The sequence below is a fragment of the Mesocricetus auratus genome, unplaced genomic scaffold (genome assembly GCF_017639785.1).
Source record: "Mesocricetus auratus isolate SY011 unplaced genomic scaffold, BCM_Maur_2.0 Super-Scaffold_100008, whole genome shotgun sequence".
Classification (NCBI taxonomy): domain Eukaryota; kingdom Metazoa; phylum Chordata; class Mammalia; order Rodentia; family Cricetidae; genus Mesocricetus; species Mesocricetus auratus.
Genome location: NW_024429192.1, coordinates 57,237,494 through 57,263,177, shown reverse-complemented (window position 1 = coordinate 57,263,177; position 25,684 = coordinate 57,237,494). Strand labels below are relative to the sequence as shown.

Sequence of the window (25,684 nt, the reverse complement as noted above, 5' to 3'; positions counted from 1 at the left end):
TGCTTATAACTCCTGGCCTCCTGTCTGATGTGTCCCTTTGTCTGATGTGTTTAGCTTATCAGCTCATCACTGTGGTGATAGCAGCAGCAGGAGGTGGCCTTCTGCTCATCCTGGGCATCGCACTCATTGTTACCTGTTGCAGGTGAGTGATGAGAACTCAAGTTTAAATCCCGTTTTATCAGCTGTGCTATACAGAGCATTAATTTTTAACCTCAATAAACCAGTGCTGGGGAGACTGAGGCAGAAGGAAAATGACTTTGAGAATGAGGACAGTGTGGATTCATAGCAAGTTCTAGACAAGCCTGGGATACATAATAAAATCCTGTCTCCAAAGAACCAAAGATAAATAAATAACACCCAACTAAGTAAAAGGGTGAATTGAACTTTATCAAATTCAAAACTTTCAAACTCTAGGCCTGAGGCTGTGACTCCATTGGTAGAATGCTTGCCTAGCATGCATGAAGCATTTGCTCCCCAACCGTGCCAAAACTAAACATGGTGTTGTCCTCTTATGATCCCAGAAGATAAAGGCAGGATGAATCAATAATTCAACGTTATCCTTAGCTATAAAGCAAGTGCAAGGTCAGTCAGGGATACAGGAGGCTGTTTTAAAAATACGAAGCAACTGGATCTGGTGACACTCGCCTTTAATCCCAGCACCCTGGAGGCAGAGACACCTGGATCTTCTGGAGTTAAAGGCCGATCTGATGGAAACACATCCACAGAAGAGCCTGTCCTGGTGTATTCACAGCAATTCTCTTCCTAAGAGTCAAAAGGGGAAACAGTCCCAGTACCTGTGAGCTGATGAATCCAAAACAAATGAGACAGAAGAATACCCCAGAGCCACATTCAGCCATTGACTGACACGTGGGCAGACCTTCAAAGTCTTATTCTAAATGAAAGAAGACATCTGAAAGGTCATCTGGGGCGTGATATGAATATGAGTTACTAAAGTAGTCTGCATCTAATAGAGACAGAAAGTAGACTGGTTGGAGTCTAGGGCAGAGGTCAGGTTAGAGAAGTTAGAAAACGGGGCATGGTTGCTAAGGGGTAGGTGACGATGTGGTTATAAAGTAGTGATGATGGTTGCAGCACTGTGAATGTTAAAAACCATTAGAAGAGTAAATCATATGGTTGCGTCAATCGTCTCTCAAAACTGTGTATATATAGAGACGAAGACCAAGATGCAGGGAGGGAGGGGGCTGCCTGAACTGTTTCAGCAGTGAAGAAGGTGGAGCCATGGTCTGGATGAATAGTGATGTTCACAGTTTGTATGGGAAGGGAAGAGAAGGGAAGGCTAGGTTCCCCCTTGTCTACAATTACCTGTTCAAGTAAAGGAAAATTGCAATCATTGACTTAGACAATATCAAATGGAAAGAATTATTTGTATGTAAAAGATGGAGGGACCTTGCCAAAATCACTCTTTATCTTTTTGGCCCGGGAGATAAGGGCATTTAAGGCATCCTCTGCCACCAGGAAGGCCACTCTGAAAAACTTAAGCATTCCCTCCCTCAGGAGTACAGACTGCATGGGGATAGCCCCTCCCCATGTTGCCACCAGAGATAAGTGTGAGTAAAGTAAGCCGGTTAAGAGCAGCTCCGTAGAGAAATAAAGCATGGTGGCTGAGAGGACATAAGCCGTGTATTGGCTACATTCTTTATCACACTATGTAGTCATCTTTGGAGGGAGCCTGAACTCTTGGTTTCTGAAAGGGGAAGACAGCAATGGGGGTCACTGAAGGAAAGGCTGGTTCTGAAGCGATGGAGCTTTTACAATGCTGAGTCATTTCTATGCCTTCCCCAGAAACTTAAAGTGCAGGGGGAGCAATGAGCTTCAGATATTCTTACTCAGAGCAAATATAATTAATATTCCTGATCCTCTGCCCACAAGACAGACAGTTGCCCTACTGTTTTTAGGTAGTGAAGCCTCCCGGTAGGGCTCCTGGGCTGAGAATGTGGAGAGTCTGTAAGCAGGTGGCCTCCATTGAGGTTTTGTGGTTTGTGAGGTTGTAAATAAAACACTGGCTGGGGAGTAGAGAGGCCAATCCTATCCCAGGTCGCTAGTAGCTGCAGGTGAGCCATGGGCTAAGTCTTCATGAGCCAGAGCTGCCTGAGACCTGGCTCCCTATTCTGGAAACCAAGAACGGTGTTGACGCTTTCCCTGTGGCTACTGATGTTTGGCCACCACTGGGCTCCTTTCCCACCCACAGCTACCTGTGAATCCTGTTCTTGTGCCCTGGCTACCCCAGGGCACAGTGCCCTTTGCTCCCAGAGGGCACTAGTAGCTCCTTTGGGACTGTCTTCGTGCTCTTGAAGTTGGGAGGTCTTTTGCATTTTCTTTTTTGGATGGCAGAGGGAACGCCTAATGTCAGCTGTTTACTCATATTAAATTATACTAGCATTTCTGATAGGCAACCACACGGAAATGGGAGGGGGTCCCAGTCTAATTTATGTTGCAAAACACACTCATCAGTCTCGTCACAGAGGCCATTTATTGATAGAATTTGTCGCACATTTCTTTAAAATCTCACAGAAAGAGTAAAAATGACATAAGTAAACTCATCTTCAAAAGTGGGGACTTCCAAATGTCCCCATACGCCGAGTACCCCAAGAATCCTCGCTCACAAGAATGGGGCCGAGAAGCCATTGAAATGCACGAGAATGGGAGCACCAAAAACCTTCTGCAGATGACAGACGTGTACTACTCGGTAGGTGTCTGTGCCCAGCCCCCAGGGGGACCAAGCTCAGGGCTCCTCGTGGGAGTATCAAATCAATTAAGGTTTCCAGAGAGGAGTGACATAAAGCTCTTAGATACAGTTCATCGACCATTTGTTTAACAATGGCCTAGCTGCATCCCATTTCCCGGTGTGATTATCAGGGCAAATTACTTTCAGGGAGTGGGAGTCGAAAGTCCTAAACTTGCTTTTCAGAACAGGAACAGAAAGTTCAAAGAAAGAAAGAGTGAGGTTTTAGCCCTTGCCCTCTCCTTTTTGTTGGCTATCTCGTATCTCACCTCCTGTGGTTTGTCAGTCAGAGCTGGTGGCTGGGAAGACACAGCAAGAATAACTCAATGCCATCTTCACCGTGGAGGTCTTTAACGATTGACCCTGTCCAGCCCTAGACTACACCACCGGGAAAGCTGGGAGCCCACCTTAAGCCAGCGGTTCTCAAACTCCCTAATGTTGGGACCCTTAAATCCAGTTCTTCATGTGGTGGTGACCCCTACCATAAAATTATTTTCGGTGCTGCTTCATAACTGTAGTTTTGCTACTGCTATGAATAATATGCGGGATGTCTGATATGTGACCCCTGTGAAAGGGTAGTTCCACCCACCCACCCCAGGGGTCTCGACCCACCAGTTGAGAACCACTGCCGTGAGCCTCTTTTCCTGTCCCACTGAAGACAATAGAGCTGTTGCTTTCTCCGATCACCTCAGCTCACACCGTGTCAGCTGTAAGCAGACACAACTGGAGACATCGGAACAGAAAAATAAACATGGCAGGTGGACTTCTCATCAGTTTGCTGTGTAGCAATAAACAGAGACCTTGCCCTGTGGGGAATTAATGGTGCTAGACATTTCTCGATAGAAACCGGAATCCTTCTGGTTGCTATGGGGATGAACCAGGAGGATCAGACTTTGGATGGGAGGGGCCGGTTTAGTCCGGTGTGCTCTTTGAAAAATTTCAACCAGGAGGAAGAACAAGGAAGGAGGAGAAAATAAAGATGACTGTGTACCCCGTCTTCAGTGCACCTCTGGCTGATTGCAGTTCAACGTCCTGTTTCCAAACAGGCTTTGGTCTTTCCGCTGCTATCAGGAATGTTTTCCTGTCCCTAACTGATGCTGTACTAAGTGTATCTTAACCCCACATCCTTTGCTAGGAACCCTTCAGCCCTGGTGTGGTTTGATAGTTATAACAAACAAGCAGGCAGTATCCTGGGACCCCACCCCGGTGCACAGTCCCATGGCAGTCTTAAGCCTACTTAGGAGCTCAGATGAACCCTCTTATTCAGGGTCTCTGTTGCAGTGGTGAGACCCCGTGACCAAAAGCAAGGGAGGGAGGACACTTCCACATTGCCACATCACCAAAGGAAGTCAGAACGAGCGCTTGGACAGGGCAGGAACCTGGAAGCAGATGATGCAGAGGCTATGGAGGGGTGTCTCTCATCATGGCTTGCTCAGCCCCCTTTCTTATAAAACCCAGGACCACCAGCCCAGGGATGATGGGCTAGGTCTTCCTCATCAATCACTAATTAAGAAAATGTACTACAACTAGATCACATGGAGACATTTTCTCCGTTGAGGTTCCCTCCATTCAGATGACTCTAGTTTATGTGTCAAGTTGACACGAAAGTAGCTAGGACAGGCCCTATCTTCTCTTTATAGAAACAGAACCTGAGTTTACAGCACGATGCTGTCACCTGAGGGCCACTGTCCCCCACAGTGGGTACAAAATGGTACAGGCAGTGCCACTTTGGGTTCTCATAGGTATCATAGGTACTTTATTTCCACCGAAAGAGCATGGACCTCTGATGCTGCTCTCAACACTTTCTCATGGAACCTTTACTGTTGTTTCAAATACCTGGCCTGACCAATGTTTCTTAACCCCTTTTAAAATAAAGTGAAATGTATCCCTCATCCACAAAGAGATTAACTTGTATGCCAGGTAATCCCAGTACAAGATAGAAAGAGGCAAGGAGATTGTGGGGAGAGCTAGACAGACGGCTCAGCTCTTAAGTCCCAGCACCCACATGGCAGCTCTCAACTGTCTGTAGCTGCAGTCCCAGGGAATCGGATGTCCTCTTTGGGCATCTGTGGGCACCAGGCCCATAGGTGATACACAGACATACATGCAAGCAAAACACTCATATACATAAGATAAAATTTAGAAAAAGTAACTTAAAATTTTTCAAAAGAAAGATTGTGAGTTTCAGGAACAGATGGCATGACTCTGCCCACCCCACCCCCATCTAGACACATAAATAGACCTGTGGGAGTTGTGCTTCCAGGTGAGCCAGTGCTGTGATATTTATAGCTAGCCCAATCTTAATTTATAGCTGGCCCCATCTTAAGTTCATTAAAATGTAAGATCTTTTCATCTTATTTAAGTCCCAGAAAAAGTAACTTTTATTCTCTTCTCCTTGGCATCCAGCCTGCAAACGTGAGGAACCCTGAACTTGAACGCAACGGACTCTACCCGGCCTACACTGGACTGCCCGGATCCAGGCACTCATGCATCTTCCCTGGACAGTATAACCCATCTTTCATCAGCGATGAGAGCAGGAGGCGAGACTACTTCTGAGTCCAGGAGAGAGGGGCCCATTCCTCTGAGCCACTTCTCCAGACCTCTGGCTCGGAGGACTGCACTCAAAGGGAGCACCAGGCACTAGCGTGCCTAGGACTTGTCAGAGCCACACGAGGGGCATGACCACAGCGGAAAGGGACAGATGGATGCGGAACCACAGGCTGCTCATTCCGCACTGTTATTACTGTGAACACGAGCCTGGGCCAGTACCGAGTCTCTGAATATCTGGCATGTAGTCCTGACTGATTTCCACGGGAGACCACTAGGCATCATCCCCGGGACCCAGTTTCCCCTTAATTTGCACTTTAATAGATTGGGCAGGGAGGTTTCATTTTCCACTCATTTCCAGACTATTCCAGAAAGCCTTCCTTCTAGGATACTTCTACAGGCCTCAGTTTGGTGATTGATTGGCAGCTGGGTGCTGGCACTTTTGTTTTCCTGCCCGGTGCCTCGTGCTAAACAACAGATGGAGGTAAACATACTGCTATGATCTAGCGATGCTGCAGTCAAGGGCATAGTATTTTAAGGTTTGTAGGTTGTCTGTGCTCATTTCCAAGCCAACACCCTAAATGAGAACTTGACATTTGCAAGTCGGGGTGAAACGTTTGCTTACAATTTATTCATTTTACTTCTGCAAGCAAGAATGAATCAGGGCAAAATAACTTTCATTTGGTATCATTTCATTAGAAGTATCCAGCTGAACCTTAGTAAGTTCCAGCAGGCAATATCAGGCTGGTCCTCCATGTGGTAGTCTTTGATCCATGAGGGAGTGGCATGGGGCCCGAGGTCTCTGACGCCCAGTGTGGAGCCAGAGTCTACAGGAATGTAGTAGAAGAGGGGTGATCACAGGTGCATCTGAGTTAGCGTCTCAACATCGAAGGAAAAGTAGCCTGAAGTGCCCACAGCAGGATGTGACAGGAATGGACTCAATATCATTTCCTGCATCGCCCAGTGTTTTTGAGAAGCTGAGGGGTTTCCCCAAGGAAGAATAGGGAGCTATGAAGGAGCCACAGGTAAGGCTGTGTGCCTGCTGATCTTTGAACCCATAATGTTGTCCACAAACTCATGGAAATTTTTAACCACTCAAAGCTGTTTACTCACCGAAGAGAAAGCTTGGTCATTTCTCTCACCGGTCATCGACATGTCTGTGTCCTTGTGCAGTGTCCCCTCAAGACTCAGCTATGGTCCAAGATGGCCTTGGAGACTGGCCAGCTAGGGGGCTGAGAGCTTGCTTTGAGGGAAGGGAGTTCTGTGTCTTGTTTGTTGCATTGTAGCGGGATCCCAGTGTGTTGCAGGGAGGGGAGTTCTGTCCCCTGTGGAACTTGCTCATTTATCAGTTTGTGGAATACTCTGGGTTTGGACAAAGTGAAAAGGTCAAAACATTGTCCTCACTCTGAAGCTGAGAATTTAGTGGCATGTCTTTCTGGAAATGGGGCAGCTGTTGGAGATGGATCTATGTGTGTTTGTCTGTGGTTCTCTGGTTCCTCCAAAATTTACACAGGTCCCCATCCTGTTTTAAGTGTGCACTGTGTCCCGTGGTGTCCGCCACTCAAGGCCATTAGCCAGGTGTGGTGAGTTTTGATCATCAGACCATGCTCATTAGTACAGAGAGAGCTACTGTACTAATGTTGCTGACTTAAAGTTGCAAAGCATTGCCACCCAGAAGCCATGGGTCTTGCCTCCATCTCGCTGTGGAACCGATGGCTCCTTCTGTCTTTGTGAGCTCGTCTGCTCGGCTTGCTTGAGCCCAGGTGCCTTGTGAGGTAGCCTGGTTCTAGCCCTTCCCTCAGTGTCCCTGTTTGTCCCAGGCCTACTGCCGTGAGAAGTCAGTGTGGTCGCTGTTCCCAGACACATCTAAAGCCTTCAGCTGGCATCACAGCTACTGAGCACCTGGCTTAGGGGCCAGAATCACACAGCACCTGTACAGGGCCAGAAACCTCAAACTCCACACAATGAAAATTCCAGAAAAAGTCCTGGGTGTCCTGTGAATTCCAAAAATGCTCGCTGACTTGTGAGTTTGGTTCAAATAGAGTCAATGAAGAGTGTTTCATTTTGTTCTTTTTTACTGTGAAAAAAAAATGAGAGTGCTAAGCAAGGTGAATTCCAACTTAGTCTACCGTCTCGGGGGTCCAGGGAGTTTGAGGTAGAAAGGCTTGAAGGATTTGTAAAAGAGACATGACTTGCCTGGGACTCCCTGCTCACCGTTGAGAGGAATGGAGTGACTGGGTCTCTCTGGCTTGGGGTTATGTCCAGATGGAGCCTGAAGATAGGATGTCAGCCCATGAGCAGGACAGACAGGATGAACCCATGGTGGACAGGAGTGTTCAGAGACTGTCCCCATACCCAGAATGCACAGTTCAGGTGCATAGACATGACACAGTCCGGCCCTACGGTCCCATGATGAGGGAAGCGGCGAGAGGGGAAAGGCTACACGGCCTAGGAGATGCTTGCGGGCAGAAGAGACAGGCCAGGCAGAACTTACCTATTCTGAGGGGCTCAGGAGCAGGAAAGAGAAAGGAGGGCTTCCCAATCCAGCCTGAGCTCTGTGTAAACTCCAAGGGGTCCTCTTTTTTTTTTTGTATTTAATTTTTGCTCCACAAAGGGCTTATCAATTAGTAGGATATATAACACCATGTATTCCTACCATGAGCATTCAGAGAGGGGCTGGGAATGTAGCTTAGGTGGCAGAGTGAGTGCCTAGCATGTACAAGCCCTGGGTTTGATCCTCAGTGCCACACAAACTGGACACAGTGGTACACACATGTAATCCCAGCCCTCAGAAGTGGAGGTCAGAGGACCCGGACATCAGGATTTCCTGGAGTACATAACACCTATCGCAAAAAGGAGAATATTGGTAGGTTTGTAGTTGGCAAGACGTATATTGGTACGTGACTTGGGCTGCCAGAAGTGTAAGGGAGTGCTCTAGATAGGTCTTTAACAGGCACAGCCAGGCTTAGGTGCCCATTGAGGCCTGCCTGCTTTCTTCTCAGAGTGAGGCCATGGCTCCCACACATTCATGTGGGGAGCTGTGGGAGCTGGGAACACAGTTGAGTGTCTGGGGTGCTGAAGGAGCTTCCTTGTTGGGGAGGTTATTTTTAGAAGCATCAAAGTCATGTGAAGCAGAACTACTGTGTGATTGGTACAGTCAAGCTGTCTGGTGGCATTTGAGGTCAAAAATGACAACTATGGTCTAGAAGAGGAAGTCGTAAAAGCTGGCCCCAAGAAGAGAGCAGCATTGTTGGAAGGAGACTGGCTGACGACCAAGAGTAAAGTCTTCAAAGATGCTGTCTGTCCAAGAGGGAAGTTCCAGAGTGGGCACATTAGGATCACCCAAGCACGTGTCTTTCAGGTGCCTCTTTATGCCACCTTGCCCAGTAGTGAGGTGCCAGAGTCTCTGTAACTATAGGGCATGGCCAAAAGCAGTAAAACTATACAGCCGAGTTGCCCTTGGCTAAGTGTCCCACAATACACTCAAACCTAGGGCCTTTACCCAGAGTTGTAAATTTATATTGATTGTTTTCTTTCAAGACCAAAGCACTTCCTTGGGAAGAACAATACAAAATTCTGTGTTTTAGCATTTTATTTAAAACAGCCTGTAATAGCAAAGATATTGTCATCTATCTGAAAGCTTTTTTCTTTTTAGAAAAGGATGCACACATCCCACCTCTTCCTCCCTCCTCCTCTTCCTCTTCCCCTTCCTCTCCCTCCTGCTCCTTGGCATGTTTGGAGACAGAAATGGTTTGTAGTTTGTTGTTGGGTATGTGTGTTCTTTCTTCTCTCAAATCCCAATGGGAGGGAAACAATAGGAACAGTGAAGATAGTAACTTTGAGCTTTTTAAAATAACTGGTTAAAATAATAAGAACATTAAGATATTACATGCCAATCAATTCCTTGTACTTAAGTGTCTCCACGAGGTTACACTCCTTTGTGTCTGGTGGAAACTTTAGCTCACAGACTAACCTGTGAAACCAAAGGGGGACCCTCCAGATCTGAAAAGAGGCAGGTCCTGAACTGTAGCTGCCACAGGGGCATTTTCAAAGAGGGCATTTCCAAGGGGCTGCCTGGTGGATTCTCCTGTGTTTTAAATGGTGGGCTTGAATTGCTGATGTTGGGGTGAGAATGGGGTGGGGTGGAGCCAGTTTGTCAGGGGAACTGAACCCACTCACTCATCTTTGAGCATCACCGAGGCCTGTTCTACAGAGAAAATGACTGTTCGCCACAAGTTGCTGTGAGTTTTGGTGATGTGTGTGTGTGTTGCTGGCCTTCTGGTTAAATGGAGATGAAGCTGCAATGTGAACTCCATTCCCATTGTCCCGGATTGTCTTCTGTACTCTTGAAACCTGACACCCAGGGTGACTGTGTGAAACCCATCATGAGAATGTTATTTAAAGTTGTATTATAATGTCGCCTCCACTAATTATTCAGTACTGTAGCAGCAAAGTATTATTTGTAAGAATTTGGTTATTTTTATACTTAATATCCACTCTAAGTCTGGCGTTCTAGTCAGCAAAAAACCCCAAAAAGATGCAATAAAATTAATACCATTTCCATTGGTTTCCTTTTAAAAACAAGGGTGTAAGAAGTTGTTTTTTTATCAACACACAAATATCTGAAGTGAACAGTGGCCTTCTGAATGCAAATCGAGGTGGTGAGTCACCTCTCTGTCCTCAGTGCCCAGAAGTGCAGAAACACTGTTGAAGATGAATGAGTGAATGGGTGGATGGATGGATGGACAGACGGATGGATGGATGGATGGATGGATGGATGGATGGATGGATGGATGGATTGGTGGGTGGGTGGGTAGATGGGTGGGTGGATGGATGGATGGATGGATGGATGGATGGATGGATGGATAAGTGGATGGGTGGGTGGGTAAGTGGATGGGTGGGTGGGTGGATGGGTGGGTGAGTAGATGGATGGATGGATAGATGGATGGATGGATAGATGGATGGATAGACGGGTGGATGGATGGACAGATGGATAGATGGACCTCCCTAGCGATAGAGGCCTAATTCAGATATTGCGTCCTCTCTGTCTCTAAATCCGAGGGTGTAACTAGGTCAGACACTGGGCGCTCGCTCCTAACTGTTGCCGGTGACCACTCCATGCCAACTCCTCTTGTCTTGGAGATGGGACAGTAAATAGCACGTCTGAGATTCTGTGGAACTTTAAATCAGGCCAATGTGGCTGAATGGTTAGATAAATGTTTACTAATGTATTCAATAGTTACTTCCATGGAAGCCTCTCACATACTTTTTGAGGGGGGAAAAACCCTTGACAATAGTGGAGGCCCATAACCACAGCTTGGGGCATGTGTCAGAAGGCTCAATCAGGTTGTAGCTCATCAAACATTCCTGGAAGGCCAGTACCATCTCTCCCTTCTACCCCTCCCTCCACTCAGCCTCTAGGAAACAGTCCCCACTGAGATCTTAACTGGGTCCTGATGTTGATCCCTTCCTGTTCCTGCTCGACTCAGCCAGACATTGGAAACCATAACAATTCCAGACCTCCCCTCCAATTTCATGCATTTAAGGGGTGCACTATGATGTTTAATGTATTCTCCCCAGTTCCACACAATCTCAAAACAGAGGATGCTGCTCCCCTTTGTTAATGCTAAATAATAATCATTGGATACATCTATACCAGTTTCTTTAACCATTCATCAGTTGACACTTAGGTTATTTCTACATCTTGGCTGCTGTGACTAATGTCACATTTTGGTAACTATTTCAAAGCAGGCAAGATGGGAAGCCTTTTGCCCACACATCAGCCAGGGCTGCATGTTTAGCCCACTTGTGCCTCTGCCCTGGCTGAGCCCCTGCCCCAAGGTTTGGTTTTCTGTGAAGAAAAGTTTTCCAAGTGTCTTCAGCACTCACAGTTTTCTGTTTTCCACTTTGGAGTGTGCAGTCTAGCTGTCTGGTGTGGTGATACCCCCCATGCCCCGGTAGAGTCCTCCCATGTCGGTAGTTGATAGGTGAAGGCCATGGCAGCTTTCAGCTCTGATAACGGCATTGTGACACCATGCAACCCTTGGCATAGTGAACAGGAACTTCAGATTAGAAAGACAGAAGCCGTACCAGGAGCAAATGTCTATGCTAATTTTCACTGACTGTATAAAGTCGTCTAGCACTATCAGTTAGCATAAGGCATTCTTCTGTACTTCCCTGCTATTCCTACTCCAGTGTCTGAACATCCGTATCCTGATTTGGTAGAATAAGCTAATAATTTCTGCCTTAGGAAGTTGCAAAGGTTAAAAGAACTCATATGAAATTATTCTAGAACTATCAAGAAGAGATACATATTGGTTCAGATGAACAAGAACCTCCTGTCACTAAAAGAAGGAAGGGCATGGAGTACTGGGTGTCACTGTTCACTGTCCCTGGAGGTTTGAATTTGGCCTCGTCACTTCCAGAGCCTACCCTCCCGAACCCACCCTCATCCCCCAACTCCCCACCTCCCCATCCCGCCACATAAAGGAACCAATTAGCTCAGAATCATAACTGAGGACTGCCAGTACTATAGTCTTGTCTGATATTCTATGTTGAAGTTCTGGCCCACAGCTAGTAAGCAGTTACTAAAGCAGGGATGGATTAGTGGGCACAAGGATCATTAAAAAAAAAAAACACTTTAAAATCAAAGGCCCTGGGCTTGGAGTGGAGGCTTATGCCTATAATCCTAGCACACCAAAGCCTGAGGCAGAGGGATGTCAGTAAGTTCAAGGCCAGCCTGGACTACTGAGGTGTTCAGCAAGGCTTTGTCTCAGAGAAAGACAGAGATAAGAGACAGAGAGACTACCAGACATGTCTAACCTGTGGTCCAAAGATCACACATATCCCAGGATAGCTATGAATGTAGCTCAACACATTTGTAGATGAAGCTTTGTATTCCAGAGTCCAGAGGACACCCTGTGGAGTTGTGGAATAACTGTGCAATTTGAGTGTCACCAAACTATTAAAAAGAACGGACTACTATATTAGGCAGAGATGCAGTCACAAGGCTGAGTCTCAAAAGCATCATGTTAAGTGAAAAAGAAGAAAACTGGGTAGGCTGGAGGCATGACTTAGCAGTCAAGAATGGACCTGGGTCTCAGCACACACGTGACAGCTCTCAGCCGCCTGTAACTCCAGTTCTAGGGGATCTGATGCCCTCTTCAGACCCATTTGGGCTCCTGCATACACAGACACAAAAATACACGAATATATTTTTAAGCTGAACACAGTGAGTCCATTTATAGTACATTTTGGAAAAGATAAAACTACAGAGAGTAGAAGAGTGGCTGACAGGAGTGTGGAAAGGAGATTGCTTCCTTCCAGCCATGTGGCAGCATGCCCTCCCCCAGCCCCTCGAAGGGACCTGCTCTGGTTAAAGACTTGTGATTGAAGGTGAAGGTGAAAGGTTTCACTTCTGGGAAAACACTTTAAGAATTAGTATATGAGCCGGGCGTTGGTGGCGCACACCTTTAATCCCAGCACTCGGGAGGCAGAGGCAGGTGGATCTCTGTGAGTTCGAGGCCATCCTGGTCTACAAAGCGAGTTCCAGGAAAGCCTCCAAAACAATACAGAGAAACCCTGCCTCGAAAAACCAAAAAAAAAAAAAAAAAAAAAAAAAGAATTAGTATATGGGGCTGAGTGTGGTGGTACATGGCTTTAAATCAAGCACTTGGGAGACAGAGGCAGGTGGCTCTCATGAGTTCAAAGTCAGGCTGAGTTACATAGCAAGTATCATGAGACCACTTAAGAAATACAGGATTGTGTAAAGTATAGTTTTCCCCGCTGTCTGAACCCCCAAATAACACACAGGACACTGTATTAATTATAAGCTGTTGGCCATTTGCTATTGTTTGTCATTGTCTAGCTCGACTTAATTATTGACCCATAATCATCAATATATATTTTTATAAGGACTTATCTTTTCGATAACACCAGACTTGCGTTCTCCGGGGATCACATGGCGATGGCTCAGTTCACTACATTTCCCAGAATCCTTCTAGACTCCTAGTCCCACCTATCTTGCTTCCCTATTGGTCAACAGTGCTTTATTGACATATACACAGGACTTCCCCCATCAGGATTGCTTAATGTCAGAAACACATTGCAAAGATGGCTGGGTTTCAATGAAAACTAACAACAACAAAAGAATTCAAATTAAAAAGTCCAGCCTGATAGCATAGGCTTGTAATCCTCTCTGCCCAGGAGTCTGAGGCAGGAGGAGCATTGTATAGCTAATCTGGAGTATACAATGAATTCAAGGTTGACCCAGGCAACTTAGTGGAACCTGTCTCAAAATTTAAAGAGTAAAAATGATCTGGAGATATTTTTCCAGATAAACAAGATGGCTTATTGTTTGTGTACTTTCCCAGCATGCACAAAGCCCTGGATTCAACGCCCAGCACTAGGTCCAGCACAGCAAGTCTTTGAGATGGAACCCTTTCTTTTGTCTAAGTGCTGTGTTTGTTTGTCTTGTCTTGTCTTGATGGTACTAACAGTAAAGACCTGACTGTGATGCAACCTAACATGGGACAGACACCCTCCTCCTCTCTAGATATCTGCCTGGCCCATTAAAAGGACATAGGACAGAGAATCTCAGATTGTGACTAAAAATGTTTTTAAAATTTTTTTTTCTTTCAGAAACACTGGTAACCAAGGACACTCTGCTAACTAGTGCTGCTCTGCCTCTCTTCCAGTCTATAGACTTTAAAAAGCTTTAACTTTAAAAGTCAAAGATACATTATGTTTGAGAAAAAAATTATGCTTTTGCTTCTACTGGGGCTATATGTATATGTATATGCTTATGTTTTAGTCATTTATGGTGGCTGCACACAGCAGATCCCATGAGAGACAGATCACACCAGCTGCTGGCTGCAGGCCAATACACCCCTGGTGCCTGGACCCAGTCTTTCTGCGCTGCACTTCGCCTTGGGTGGCTAGCAGCCAACTCAAGCAGAACGACTAAGGTACAGGTTTTAATGGGTTAATATGAGGTTGCCATCTATAAGTTCTTAGTAATAAAATGTCTGTTCCTGTCTTTTGCCCATTTTATACTTAGGTTATTTGTTCATGTCACTGTTGAGTTTTATGTAGGTCCTCTATCATAAATCGTTCACATAACTTGTGCCAAGAAAAAATAAGTACATTTTACCAGCTCTTCACTCATGGCCAATCACTGACAAAAGAGATGTGGAGCGGGGAGTTGCCCTCTTTTAGTAGAGCAAGAGACTCATACTTCTGACTTGTGCCTTCCCCCTTTTAAGGAGCAATAAAATCTACTCTGTTAATTAGGGCTTTCTATTCTAAAAAATTATATGAACACTATAATTTACCAGTCACCCAGATGATAATGGTTTTAAGGACATAAAAGATATTTTATGTTTGTACTCTATAAGTTACCCCCTTCCCTCAGCCTAGACAGAGGACAATCTAGTCAGCTTCTGCCAACAAACTCTGTTGCCAGACATAATTCATTTAACTTTTTGCCTTTATTTTGGTCGCTGACAGTTTTCTTCTTTCACTGGCTATGTTACACATGGCTTGTTTACGGATTGTCGTACCTTTCCAGGCCCTGGTAGGACTCACATACATGCAAAAATCCTGCCTGTTCCATCTACAGCAGACCTACATTCTTGTCATTGACAGTTTTAAGTTACTCTGTCTCTTTAAATGTTCTGTCTGTTCGCTAAGTTAAAACTAGTTACAGTCTGGCTGGAGGACTCTGAGTAAAACATCCCTCCACAGCCTGTCAGTTTAAATCCAGTTCTCCAGACAGATCCTACACTAATGTCATTGTAGCCATATTAAGTACAGAAAAAATTTATAACAGAGATAAACCTTACTCCATCCCCTATATGTTTTCAAAGGTTAAAACAAATAACTGAAAACAAAGTTGTCTATCCAGATTTACCTAGACAACACTCTTAATGCTTCAGGAGATCTGCAGAACATGACATTTAAAATGTTACCTAAAAAAACGTATAATATCAGACAGAGAATCCCAGATCCTGACAGTGACCCTAAGTCTCAAAAAAAGATTACAGGACAACTCAATGTCTACACAACGTTGACCAGGGGGCAAGATGCCCCAATGCACGCCTGCTGCCAGGACCTGGCTCAGACCATAGACAAGTGACAGGACATTGGAGAACTGATTGCACCCCTTTTGCTGAGACAAAATAAGGTCAGTCTTTTCCATGTTCCTCTTCCACAGAGAGAAAAACACTCTCACCTTGTAGGCCTGGCAAAGATTGATGCTGTTCTTTGATACTTCTGCCTGCTAAGGAGACTTGGGTATAGCTAACTGTATATGGATTGGACCCTGTCATTTTTTAATAGATTCAAAACCTGTATAAAATTTATCCTTCCCAGATCTCTGATAGTATTAATTAGCTCATTTAATAGAGTTCTGATAATCTGATAAAAACAGTGACTTCCTGCTGTTGAGTCACAAGCTCAAGGTTTTTAGATTTATTTTGGTTGTCATCTAAATATAAACTTAGAGGGCTTTTCATCAGGCCAAAGGCACCTCTGTCCAATCTATACCTGACTCTCTGAACCAAAGAAAAATGTACAAGCTTCTAACTCAAACCTGTAGTTTTTGCTAGGATTCAAATGTATGGGTCTGTTCCTGCCGTTTTACAGATACCTGATAATCTGCTTTTTCTACAATGTAGATTTTGGTACAGATTGATAATACTAATATGTCTAAAACTTTTAAGTTCTTTTGTATAATAAAGTCCATATAGGCTTTAGAGAATCAAAATCCATAAAGCTTGGATCCACTTCTCACATGTCAAAAGAACTCCAGATAAATTCAGCTTTTGTTATCCGACCTGTCTGTTCCTGAGAATGGGATTTGCTCCCCTGGTCTTGGGACTCTTGCCCTTCCTGATCACTAAAACTAAGATATAAGTTTTAACTTCTGTTCCCAATTTAAGCATGTCTCAAACAGATTTCTGCTTCTGGTTTCCACTTCTGGCAGACACATCTGAGCATCAGTTGCTGACTACAGCCTGCTCCTAAAGACTACGAGCTCTAGACTTGTGGTGGATATACATGGGTCCAGCCAATGTGAACACTCCCTGTCTCTTCAACAGAGTCTGCCAACCAGATGCTCCTGATAATTACTCCACTGTCTAAATTCCCTCTTTGCTTTTGACAAGCAGTTCAGCCTGCTTGGACCCCTGACTACAACACACCAACGTAAGCAGGAAGTAGCGTAAGCAGGAAGTACCACAGAAAAGAATACGTCAACCCTTTTCCCTGGTTGAAATGCTAAATCAAAAAACTCCCTTACACAGGGGACAAGATAACAATAAAAATTGTTCACTAGTAACCCAGGATTGAGTTACCTATAAGAAGAGGATGGAATGAAAGGGGTAAACTAAACTCAAAGGCTTCACTTCTAATAATGTAGAAATAAAGGGACCAGACCCTCACTCAGCCCCCTGCTTTAGCAGCCATGACAGGCTACAGAAAAGACACATAGGCCTCTGACACAAGGAAACTCCAGATCCTCTGGCCCCTCAGGGCCAAAACTGAACAAAGAAACTCCAGACCTTCCCCCAGCCTCCTAGATTCTTGGTTCCTGGGAACTGTTTGGCCACAAAAGAAACTCCAGGGGAGACCAAAAACTCCCCTGTTGTATCCAGGATATAATTCTGAAAACTACTGGTATCTATGAACAACAGGCCACCTGCAAGTAACAAGACAATGCCATAGAAACCACAGAATGTTCCCTGTCAACACTAACCAATGAGAATAATTGGTACACAGGTATTTCATGACAAAATATGACTTTGAGAAATGCTCCTAGTTGTTCCCAAATGTCAACCAATCAGAAACCAACCCGTACCTACTGATATAATCCTGTAACTTTTGTCTATAAAACCTAGCAGTAGACAGGGAACTTTATTCCCTCTGGAGGCTGCTGCATCAACTTGCTAGATGTGGTCCCTGTTATGGTTGGATGCACAATTAAAACCTTGCTTTTACAGTTTGGTGGGTCTGTCTTCCTGGTGGTCTCTGGGGATCTTTGCAACTTGGGCACAACACTACCTAGTTCAAAAGTAAATTGAAGGATTAAGATGTCCTGCAGGGGCAAGAGGAACTTTGTGAGTTTGAGCCAGCTTGGTCTACATAAAGAAACACTGTCTAAAAATTTTAAGTGGATCTAAATGACAAAATGCATTTGGTAAGACTCTGAATCTGGGATGAAGCAATTGTTGGAAAAAAATGTGTATTAGGCTTCATGGTAGATGTGCTCAAAGTAGCTGTCTCTTAGAAGAGAAAAATTTGGGACTGGGAAGGTGACTCAGAGCTCAGAGGTGAAGAGCACTGGCTGCTCTTCCAGAGGTCCTTCGTTCAATTCCCAGCAACAACATGGTGACTCACAACCATGTATAATGAGATCTGGTGGCCTCTTCTGTTGTGCAGGCAGAACACTGTATGCATAATAATAAGTCTTTAAAAAATAAATACATAGGCACAAAAATCACCTTTAAAAACAAAGGAAAAAGTCTAGCCAGACAGTGGTATCACACACCTTTTTTGTTTTTCTTTTGTTTTTTTTTTGAGACAGGGTTTCTCTGTATTGTTTTGAAGGCTGTCCTGGAACTCACTCTGTAGATCAGGTTGGCCTCAAACTCACAGAGATCCGCCTGCCTCTGCCTCCCAAGTGCTGGGATTAAAGGCATGGGCCACCACGTTTTCAAAAAGCAAAATTTGATCAGTTTGAATGCTATCTTGTTGTAAGGAGATAACTTCCCTTCTATTTGATTATAGAAGTGCCTGTATTTTAGCTGGGCAGTGGTAGCACACACCTTTGGTCCCAGCACCTGGGAGGCAGAGGCAGGTAGATCTCTGTGAGTTCGAGGTCAGCCTGGTTTACAGAAACACTGTCTTGAACCCCCACCCCCAAAAAGAAGTGTCTGTATTTTATGAATTGTTTCTATCTCTGAGTTTTGCATGATGGAAGAAGACAACCAATCCTACAAAATGTCCTCTGACCTCCACTTTTGAGCCATGGCATGTGGACCTCTCCACACACAAAATAAATAAATGTAATAAAAAGAAGCACACTTCACATATATAGATGCTATATAAGTATTTGCTAAATGAAGGCATTGTGGTCCTCACACTGTGGATGAAACAGTAGCAATGCGTCTTGGCTCCTGTGAGAGTCAAAGTTATGTTTTGAGTGTTAATTACTATGCCTTAGAGATCCATGAAACAAAAAATGCCTCTGATCCTCAAGCCACCTGCCAAGGATAGATAGTTCCTGAGATGCTGGTGGCTGTTGTTTGTGGGAGATAACCAGCCCCATGTTTCACTCCCCTAAACAAGTTTATTTGACCCATCTGCACCGGGTGTGCTTGATCACGTGTGGGCGGGAGGTACATGGGCAGGAAATATGTCAGGATTATGTTTGCCCCTGATTGGACCTCGTGGGAAATGCAGTGAATTATGGGTTTTTGCCTTTTTAAGCCCCTGTAAACCATGACTCAGGGCCATTTTCTGGGAAACTAGAAATGGGCCTGGCGAGAGAGTCCATCAACCTTACCAGTATTTAATTAACGCTTGTTTCAAATTTGACTTCAAACAGTGGTAGTGGTTTTAGTCTCAGCCGGTGGGATTAGCATTCTGCATACTGTCAATCTTTTAAAAATCACTTTCCCGACAGTCTTCCAAGCTATGAAACAAGCAGAAAGTCACATTACGAAGAGAGGAACATACTCGCAATGCAATAGAGGGTTTGCCTAGGTTCAGTTCCCAGTACCTCCGCCCCAATGCTGCATCAATAATTATTGACGCAAGAAAGGTTTGTTCCTAACCAAAGGTTAGCCTGACAGCGAAAGGACGGTCCATCCCTCTCATCCTCTACCACATGTCTCATCCCTTCACTCTGAAGAGCAGTGGGAAGTGGCTTGTGGTGGCATATGAAATGCACTCGGTGGCTTCTGCTTGCTAATGTATTCTCATGGTATGGAAGTGCATGTCTGTAGTCCTAGCACCTGAAAAGCAGAGACAGGAAGACCATGTGTTCACATCCAGCCCAGGCTACACATTGAGATGTCTCAAACGAACAAAACCAAACAACAACAAATTACTTGTAGATGCCCTGTAAATATGTCTACAAGCTGGTATTTCTGTGTTTAATGTCTATTAATAGAACAATGTTACATATCTCACAGCAAGGTTCAGGGTCCAGGGCCTCCTGGCGCTATATACAACGTCCTTTTGCTTGTGTGAATAAAGGGATGTGGCAATCCAAAGGCAATAAAGCATGGCGGGAATCGGTTGACTCATAGAGGCTAAAACTGGAAATGGTATCACTCAGCCCAACCCCAACTCCTTTTTAACAATAAGGAAACTGAAAATCAGGGGAGGTGGTACCTCAAGGTTATATAGCTATAAGAGATTTTAGGAAGACCCAGGGTTCAAATATTCTGTTTATTAAACTTCACGGGGCACATGTCATTTCTGAATGTATGTGCTGGAAGAGCATGAGGTTACTGAGTTCAGGAGGAAGGCTGACCAGCCAGCTCAGCATGGCTGAAAGAGGAGGCCAAACTCCATAAGGAGGCAGGAGTCCCTGGTAATTCTTGGGAAAACCCAGTTGGATATTAGACAAATGTGTGGATGAAATAGAAATGATATGGTGTGGTGTGGTTGAAATGGGTAAACTAAACTCAAAGGCTTCACTTCTAATAATTTAGAAATAAAGAGACTGGACCCTCACCCAGCCCCCTGCTTTAGCAGCCATGACAGGCCACAGAAAAGACACGTAGGCCTCTGACACAAGGAAACTCTAGATCCTGTGGTCTAGGACCAAAACTGAACACAAAGAAACTCCAGACTCTCCCCCCAGCCTCCTAGATACTTGGTTCCTGGGAACTGTTTGGTCACAAAAGAAACTCCAGGGGAGACCAAAACCTCCCCTGTAGTCTCCAGGATATAATTCTGAAAACTATTAGTATCTATGAACAACAGGCCACCTGCAAGTAACAAGACAATGCCATAGAAACCACAGAATGTTCCCTCTCAGCACTGACCAATGAAAATAATTGGTACACAGGTATTTATGCCAAAATATGACTTGGAAAAATGCTCCTAATTGTTCCCAAATGTCATCCAATCAGAAACCAACCCGTACCTACTGATGTAACCCTGTAACTTTTGTCTATAAAACCTAGCAGTAGACAGGGAACTTCACTCCCTCTGAGGCTGCTACCTCAGCTTGCTAGACGGGGGTCCCTGTCATGGCTGGATGAATACTCATTAAACCTTGCTTTTGCAGTTTGGTGGGTCTCTCTTCTGGGTGGTCTCTGGAGACTTTGCAACTTGGGCACAACAGTGGTAAGAAAAGCACAACTCTTAAAACCTGTGGTTAGTGCCAGCTTTGTCACACATCATGTTACCTACATTTCCAGGACCACATGTTTTCTTTTTGGTATGAAATTCTGCCACAGAACTGGCTTCTCCTAGTTGACTTACAATAAACATCATGATATTTGCCTCAGCACTGGAAAAGCACTCTGGAGGACCGTTTGTGAGCTCAATTAGAAGCCAGTTGTTTGGTTCATTCTAGTGACCACTCTCTCACTCCTCTGACAGTCTTCAAGATGCTTTCCAGCAGGGGTAGGCTCACACTAGAGGGTGAAGATTCATCTCCATTGAGCCAATAGCCTAGCAGATCAATGACTGACAAGCAATGACCCAGGGGTTAGTCAGCAACTGTCAGTTCTTGCAGGGTTCTCAAATTAAGATTTATTGTTATATTTTAAATAGATAAATAAATAGAACCATGATATATAAGACATGAGGAACTGTATAGAAGCTAAATTTTCCTCTCTATAAGTGACATTAAATTGGGACATAGCCATGGGTTTGGTTGTGTGTGATTTATGGTTCCTTTTGTACTCTATGCTAGCATCCTGAAGTTGTTACAGACTGTATGTCATGCTCTGATCACTTTGCCCTGCTACTTGGCACTCCACACATGGAGAGGTTATAACACATTGTAAATGTTGTGCCTATTGATGTTACTATGACATTCCATTCTCTCTCTTTTTTTAAGTTGTCAATGTAGTAGTACATCAAGTTACAGAATAGATTATTTTGGGATGATGAGCATGAATTAACAGCGTGTGAGGAGGAGAAGGTGTTACTCTGTAGCCGTGCCTGGCTTGGAATTTACTATTGTAGACCAGGCTGACCTCGAACTCACATAACTCCACTTGCCTCTACCTCATGTGTGCTGAAAATGTAAGTCAGCTTAGAGGAGGGTGTCAGGCAGTGTGCGCATTGGTAATTAGCCTTGTGGTCCATTAACCCAAATGCTGAGCTGTTCTCTAAGAAGAGACTATTGAAGGGGAGAAGGTGTTTCCCAAGGGGCAGCAAACATTTACAGGGACATTTATTGAGGGCATCTGGACTTTGTAGGAGCTAGAACAGCCCCCCCCCCATCCTGGGCAGAAGCCCCACCTTCCTCCGCTTCCCCCAGACGCTAGAAGGGAGCATTCTGGGAGTAGGTGTGATGTGGATTTTGCAACTGGCATTAGGGCAAAGGCACTGGTGGAGAACCCAGAACCAGAGAAGGGCTGCCTCCAGGGAGGGGCCTTGCTTGGGAGTCAGGCTCAGTTTCAGAGCAGGAGCTCAGGGTGGGGTGGGAATGTCTTCTGGTCCTAATCTGCCTAGCAGCTGCTGACCAGGATGTGACATTAAAGGCCAAAAATAAAAAGCAAAATGCCCCATTCTCTAGCACACAGACCTTGACTGCTTGGCCTGACCCAGTGGCTTATAATGCCCTAGACCAGTGGTTCTCAGCCTTCCTGATGCTGCGACCCTTTAAGACAGTGTCTGAGACTAGGATATTTGAGCCCCCACAAAAGCCGGTCAGTTGTATGCTATGTATTATCTATTCTATGCCCACTGTGCACACACCATACTTAATGACCACTGTGGAGTGTCCCAGGGTGAGTGTCCAAGAGTATCTTCTACTTCTGGGTTCTGGAATGATTTTGTAAGGAGAGAAAGAATCTAACCCCAGTCCTGACTGGTGTGAAAAATTCTGCCCTGGAATTTCTGAGTCAAATCGTATGCCCTGGGTTTGTTTGTTTATTTGTTGTGGGGAGGTGTTGGGGGTGGATAATGTGTGTGTGTGTGTAGGTATGGATAACACATGTTTGTAGGTGAAAGGACAATCTCAGGGACCTCCACATTTTTGTTTGAGACAGTGTCTCCCATTGACCTGGAACGACTTTACCAAGTAGCCTAGGCTAGCTGGCCAGCAAGCTTCTAGAGAATTGCTTGTTCATTTGTGTACAATAACACACCTCCCTGTCCAACTGTATGTAATAAACACACTAAGTTGCTGGGGTGGGAAGGTGGACCCTACAGTGTCTCCATCCAAGAGACCAAACCACACAATCCCTGTCTTTCTGTTTGTTCTTTGTTTCATTCCCTCTCCAAATTGCTTTAGTTTTATTTGTCAAAGTTTATCCCATCTTTTTAAAAACAAATGCTTTTACTATATTTTTATTGGTTGTGTGATTGTGTGTGTGTGTGTGTGTGTGTGTGTGTGTGTGTAGAGGTCAGAGAACAACCTGTGGGAGTCCACTGTCTTCTTCCACTATGTGGACCTGGGGATCGAACTGTAGGCAGTCAGTTTTAGCAGCAGTCACCTTTACCTGCTGAGTCACCTTGCCAGCATCAACATTTAGCTCAAATGTTCATAAAGAAGGAGGCTTCCGAGAAAGTTAAATCAAAGATTTCTACTTGGAAAAGACTTTTCATAGATGACTTGGAATAACAATATAAAAGGTCTTGTTAAGGGTTAGCAGAGGGCTGGTGAGATGACTCAGTGGGTAACAGCACTGACTGTACTTCCAAAGGTCCTGGGTTCAATTCCCAGCACCCCCTACATGACAGTTCACAACTATCTATAACTAGCCTATCTGATACCTTCTTCCAGTGTGCAGATATACATTCAAACAGAACACCCATGTACATTTAAAAAAGGATTAGAGGGACAGTGGTCAATTGGGTTCAAGCTTTGAGTGTCTCTTTAATGTATCATTTTGTTCTCTCAGGACACATGGCTGCAGGTATGTGCATAGCTTCACAGACACACACACAGACTCATACATACACACTCTCACACACACACACACACACACACACACTGAATCTATGTGACCTGCTGCTGTGTGTGCAGAGACACTTGAAGTCACTGGGCCTGCAGTGCAGTGTGACACAGCTTTTCTGGGATGGCTGGACTGGGGGAAAGTGGACAGGAACAAACCAGAATGCCATGAGCCCTGGAAAGTACGAAGGGACTTCCATTTGTGAGTTATCAGCTTTGCCTCAGGACCGGGCTGTACCCTGAGAACAGGCTTTCATCCCCTATCCTCCTGCCCTCTTTCTTTTAAATCTCAGTCATGCTTCTCATTATTCCAGTTGGTAAGTGGAAGAGGAAGGAGTAAAAAGTCAAACAGCTTCCTGGGGCAAGCCCCTTTACAGAACTAGAAAGTTCCATTCTAGAAGATAGATAATAAAATGTAATTCAGTAGTGCATTAAATCATTCATGATGTGATAAAAAAACATTTAAGAGCTAACTGACTCAGTGGGGTGAATATGTAAAATTTAAAGTCCCTGCCCCTCTGGAAGGCCAAGGAGTTTGGTGACACATAGCCAGTTGATAAGACCTATCTGTTGAACCAGATGTAGAAGATCAACACCTATAATACAAACAAGTTTGAGGCTAGCCTTGGCTCCATAATGGATTCCAGACTAATCTGGGCTACAGGTTAGCTCTTGTCTCAACAAAACCAAGGGAAACAAAAACCCCACAGGCTCATATCTGGATCTCCCTGTAAACCTGTTAGCAGACAAAGCCACCATGAGCAAGCTTACCCAGTCCTGCTGCTCCCCAAGTCACATTCAGTGTCCAAGTTTCCTTCTGACATGTTCTTTCCATGTGCTGCTATGGTACTGGCTGCCCCTCACCCTAAGAGAAAGCTACTTCCTGACAAAGCAAGACTTTTTGTCTGTTTGTTTTTGTTTTTCTCTCTTTTTCTTTAATTGAGCCACACATTTTCCCCCACTCCCTTTCCCTCCTCCCTCTCTCCTCCCACCCACCCCCTTACCCCTCACACTCCCTGTTTACTCAGGAGATCTTGTCTTTTTCCCCTTCCTAGGCAGATCCATGTATGTCTCTCTTAGGGTCCTCTTTGTTACCTAGCTTCCCTGGGGATGTGGACTATAGGCTGATTATCCTTTGCTTTGTATCTAATATCCACTTATGAGTGAGTACATATTATATTTGTCTTTCTGGGTTGCCTCATTCAGGAGGGCTTTTTCTAGTTCTATCTGTTTGCCCGCAAATTTCAAGATGTCATTGTTTTTTACCCCCTAAGTAGTACTCCATTGTGTAAATGTGCCACATTTTCCTTATCCATTCTTTGGTTGAGGGACGTCTAGGTTGATTCTAGGTTCTGGCTATTATGAATAATGCTGCTATGAATATAGTTGAAAAATGTTATTGTGGTGTGAATGTGCATCCTTTGGGTATATGCCCAAAAGTGATATTGCTGGGTCTTGAGGTAGATTGATTCCCAATTTTCTGAGAAATGGCCATACTGATTTCCAAGCAGCCATACAAGTCTGCACTCCCACCAGCAATGAAGGAGTGTTCCCCTTTCTCCACATCCTCTCCAGCATAAGCTGTCCTTAGTGTTTTTGATCTTGGCCATTCTGACAGGTGTAAGACTGAATCTGAGAGTTGTTTTGATTTGTATTTCTGTGATGAGTAAGGATGGTGAGCATTTCCTTAAGTGTCTTTCTGCCATTTGAGATTGTTCCATTAATAATTCTCTGTTTAGATCTGTACTCCATTTTTTACTGGATTATTTGGTCTTTTGATGTCCAGTCTCCTGAGTTCTTTGTATATTTTGGAGATCAGTCCTCTGACAGATGTGGAGTTGGTAAGGATCTTTTCCAATTTTGTAGGGAGCTGTTTTATCCTGTTGACCATGTCCTTTGCTTTACAGAAGCTCCTCAGTTTCAGAAGGTCCCTGAATTTATTCATTGTTGCTCTCAGTGTCTGTGCTACTGGTGTTATATTTAGGAAGTGGTCTCCTGTGCCAATTGCTCAAAGCTCCTTCTCACCTTCTCTTCTATGAGGTTCAGTGTGGTTGGGTTTCTGTTGAGGTCTTTGATCCATTTTGACTTGAGTTTTGTGCATGGCAATAGAATGGGCTTATTTGCATTCTTCTACATGTTGACATCCATTTATGCCAGCACCATTTGTTGAAGATGCTTTTTCCATTGTATAATTTTATCTTCTTTATCAAAAATCAGGTGTTCATAGGTGTATGGGTCCATATCAG

General features: G+C 44.6%; 1 protein-coding gene across 4 annotated transcripts in view; it reads left to right on the top strand.

The window, feature by feature from the left end:
• Window positions 1-9,871, top strand: part of Heg1 (heart development protein with EGF like domains 1) — a 79,433-nt gene extending 69,562 nt beyond the window's left edge. For all 4 annotated transcript variants that reach the window (XM_040750879.1, XM_040750880.1, XM_040750878.1 and 1 more), the window contains 3 exons: window positions 55-142; window positions 2,533-2,707; window positions 5,150-9,871. In XM_040750879.1, coding sequence (XP_040606813.1) covers window positions 55-142; window positions 2,533-2,707; window positions 5,150-5,299 — 413 coding nt within the window. In that variant the 3' untranslated portion in view covers window positions 5,300-9,871. The remainder of the gene's footprint in view (window positions 1-54; window positions 143-2,532; window positions 2,708-5,149) is intronic.
• Window positions 9,872-25,684: the final 15,813 nt, after the last annotated feature.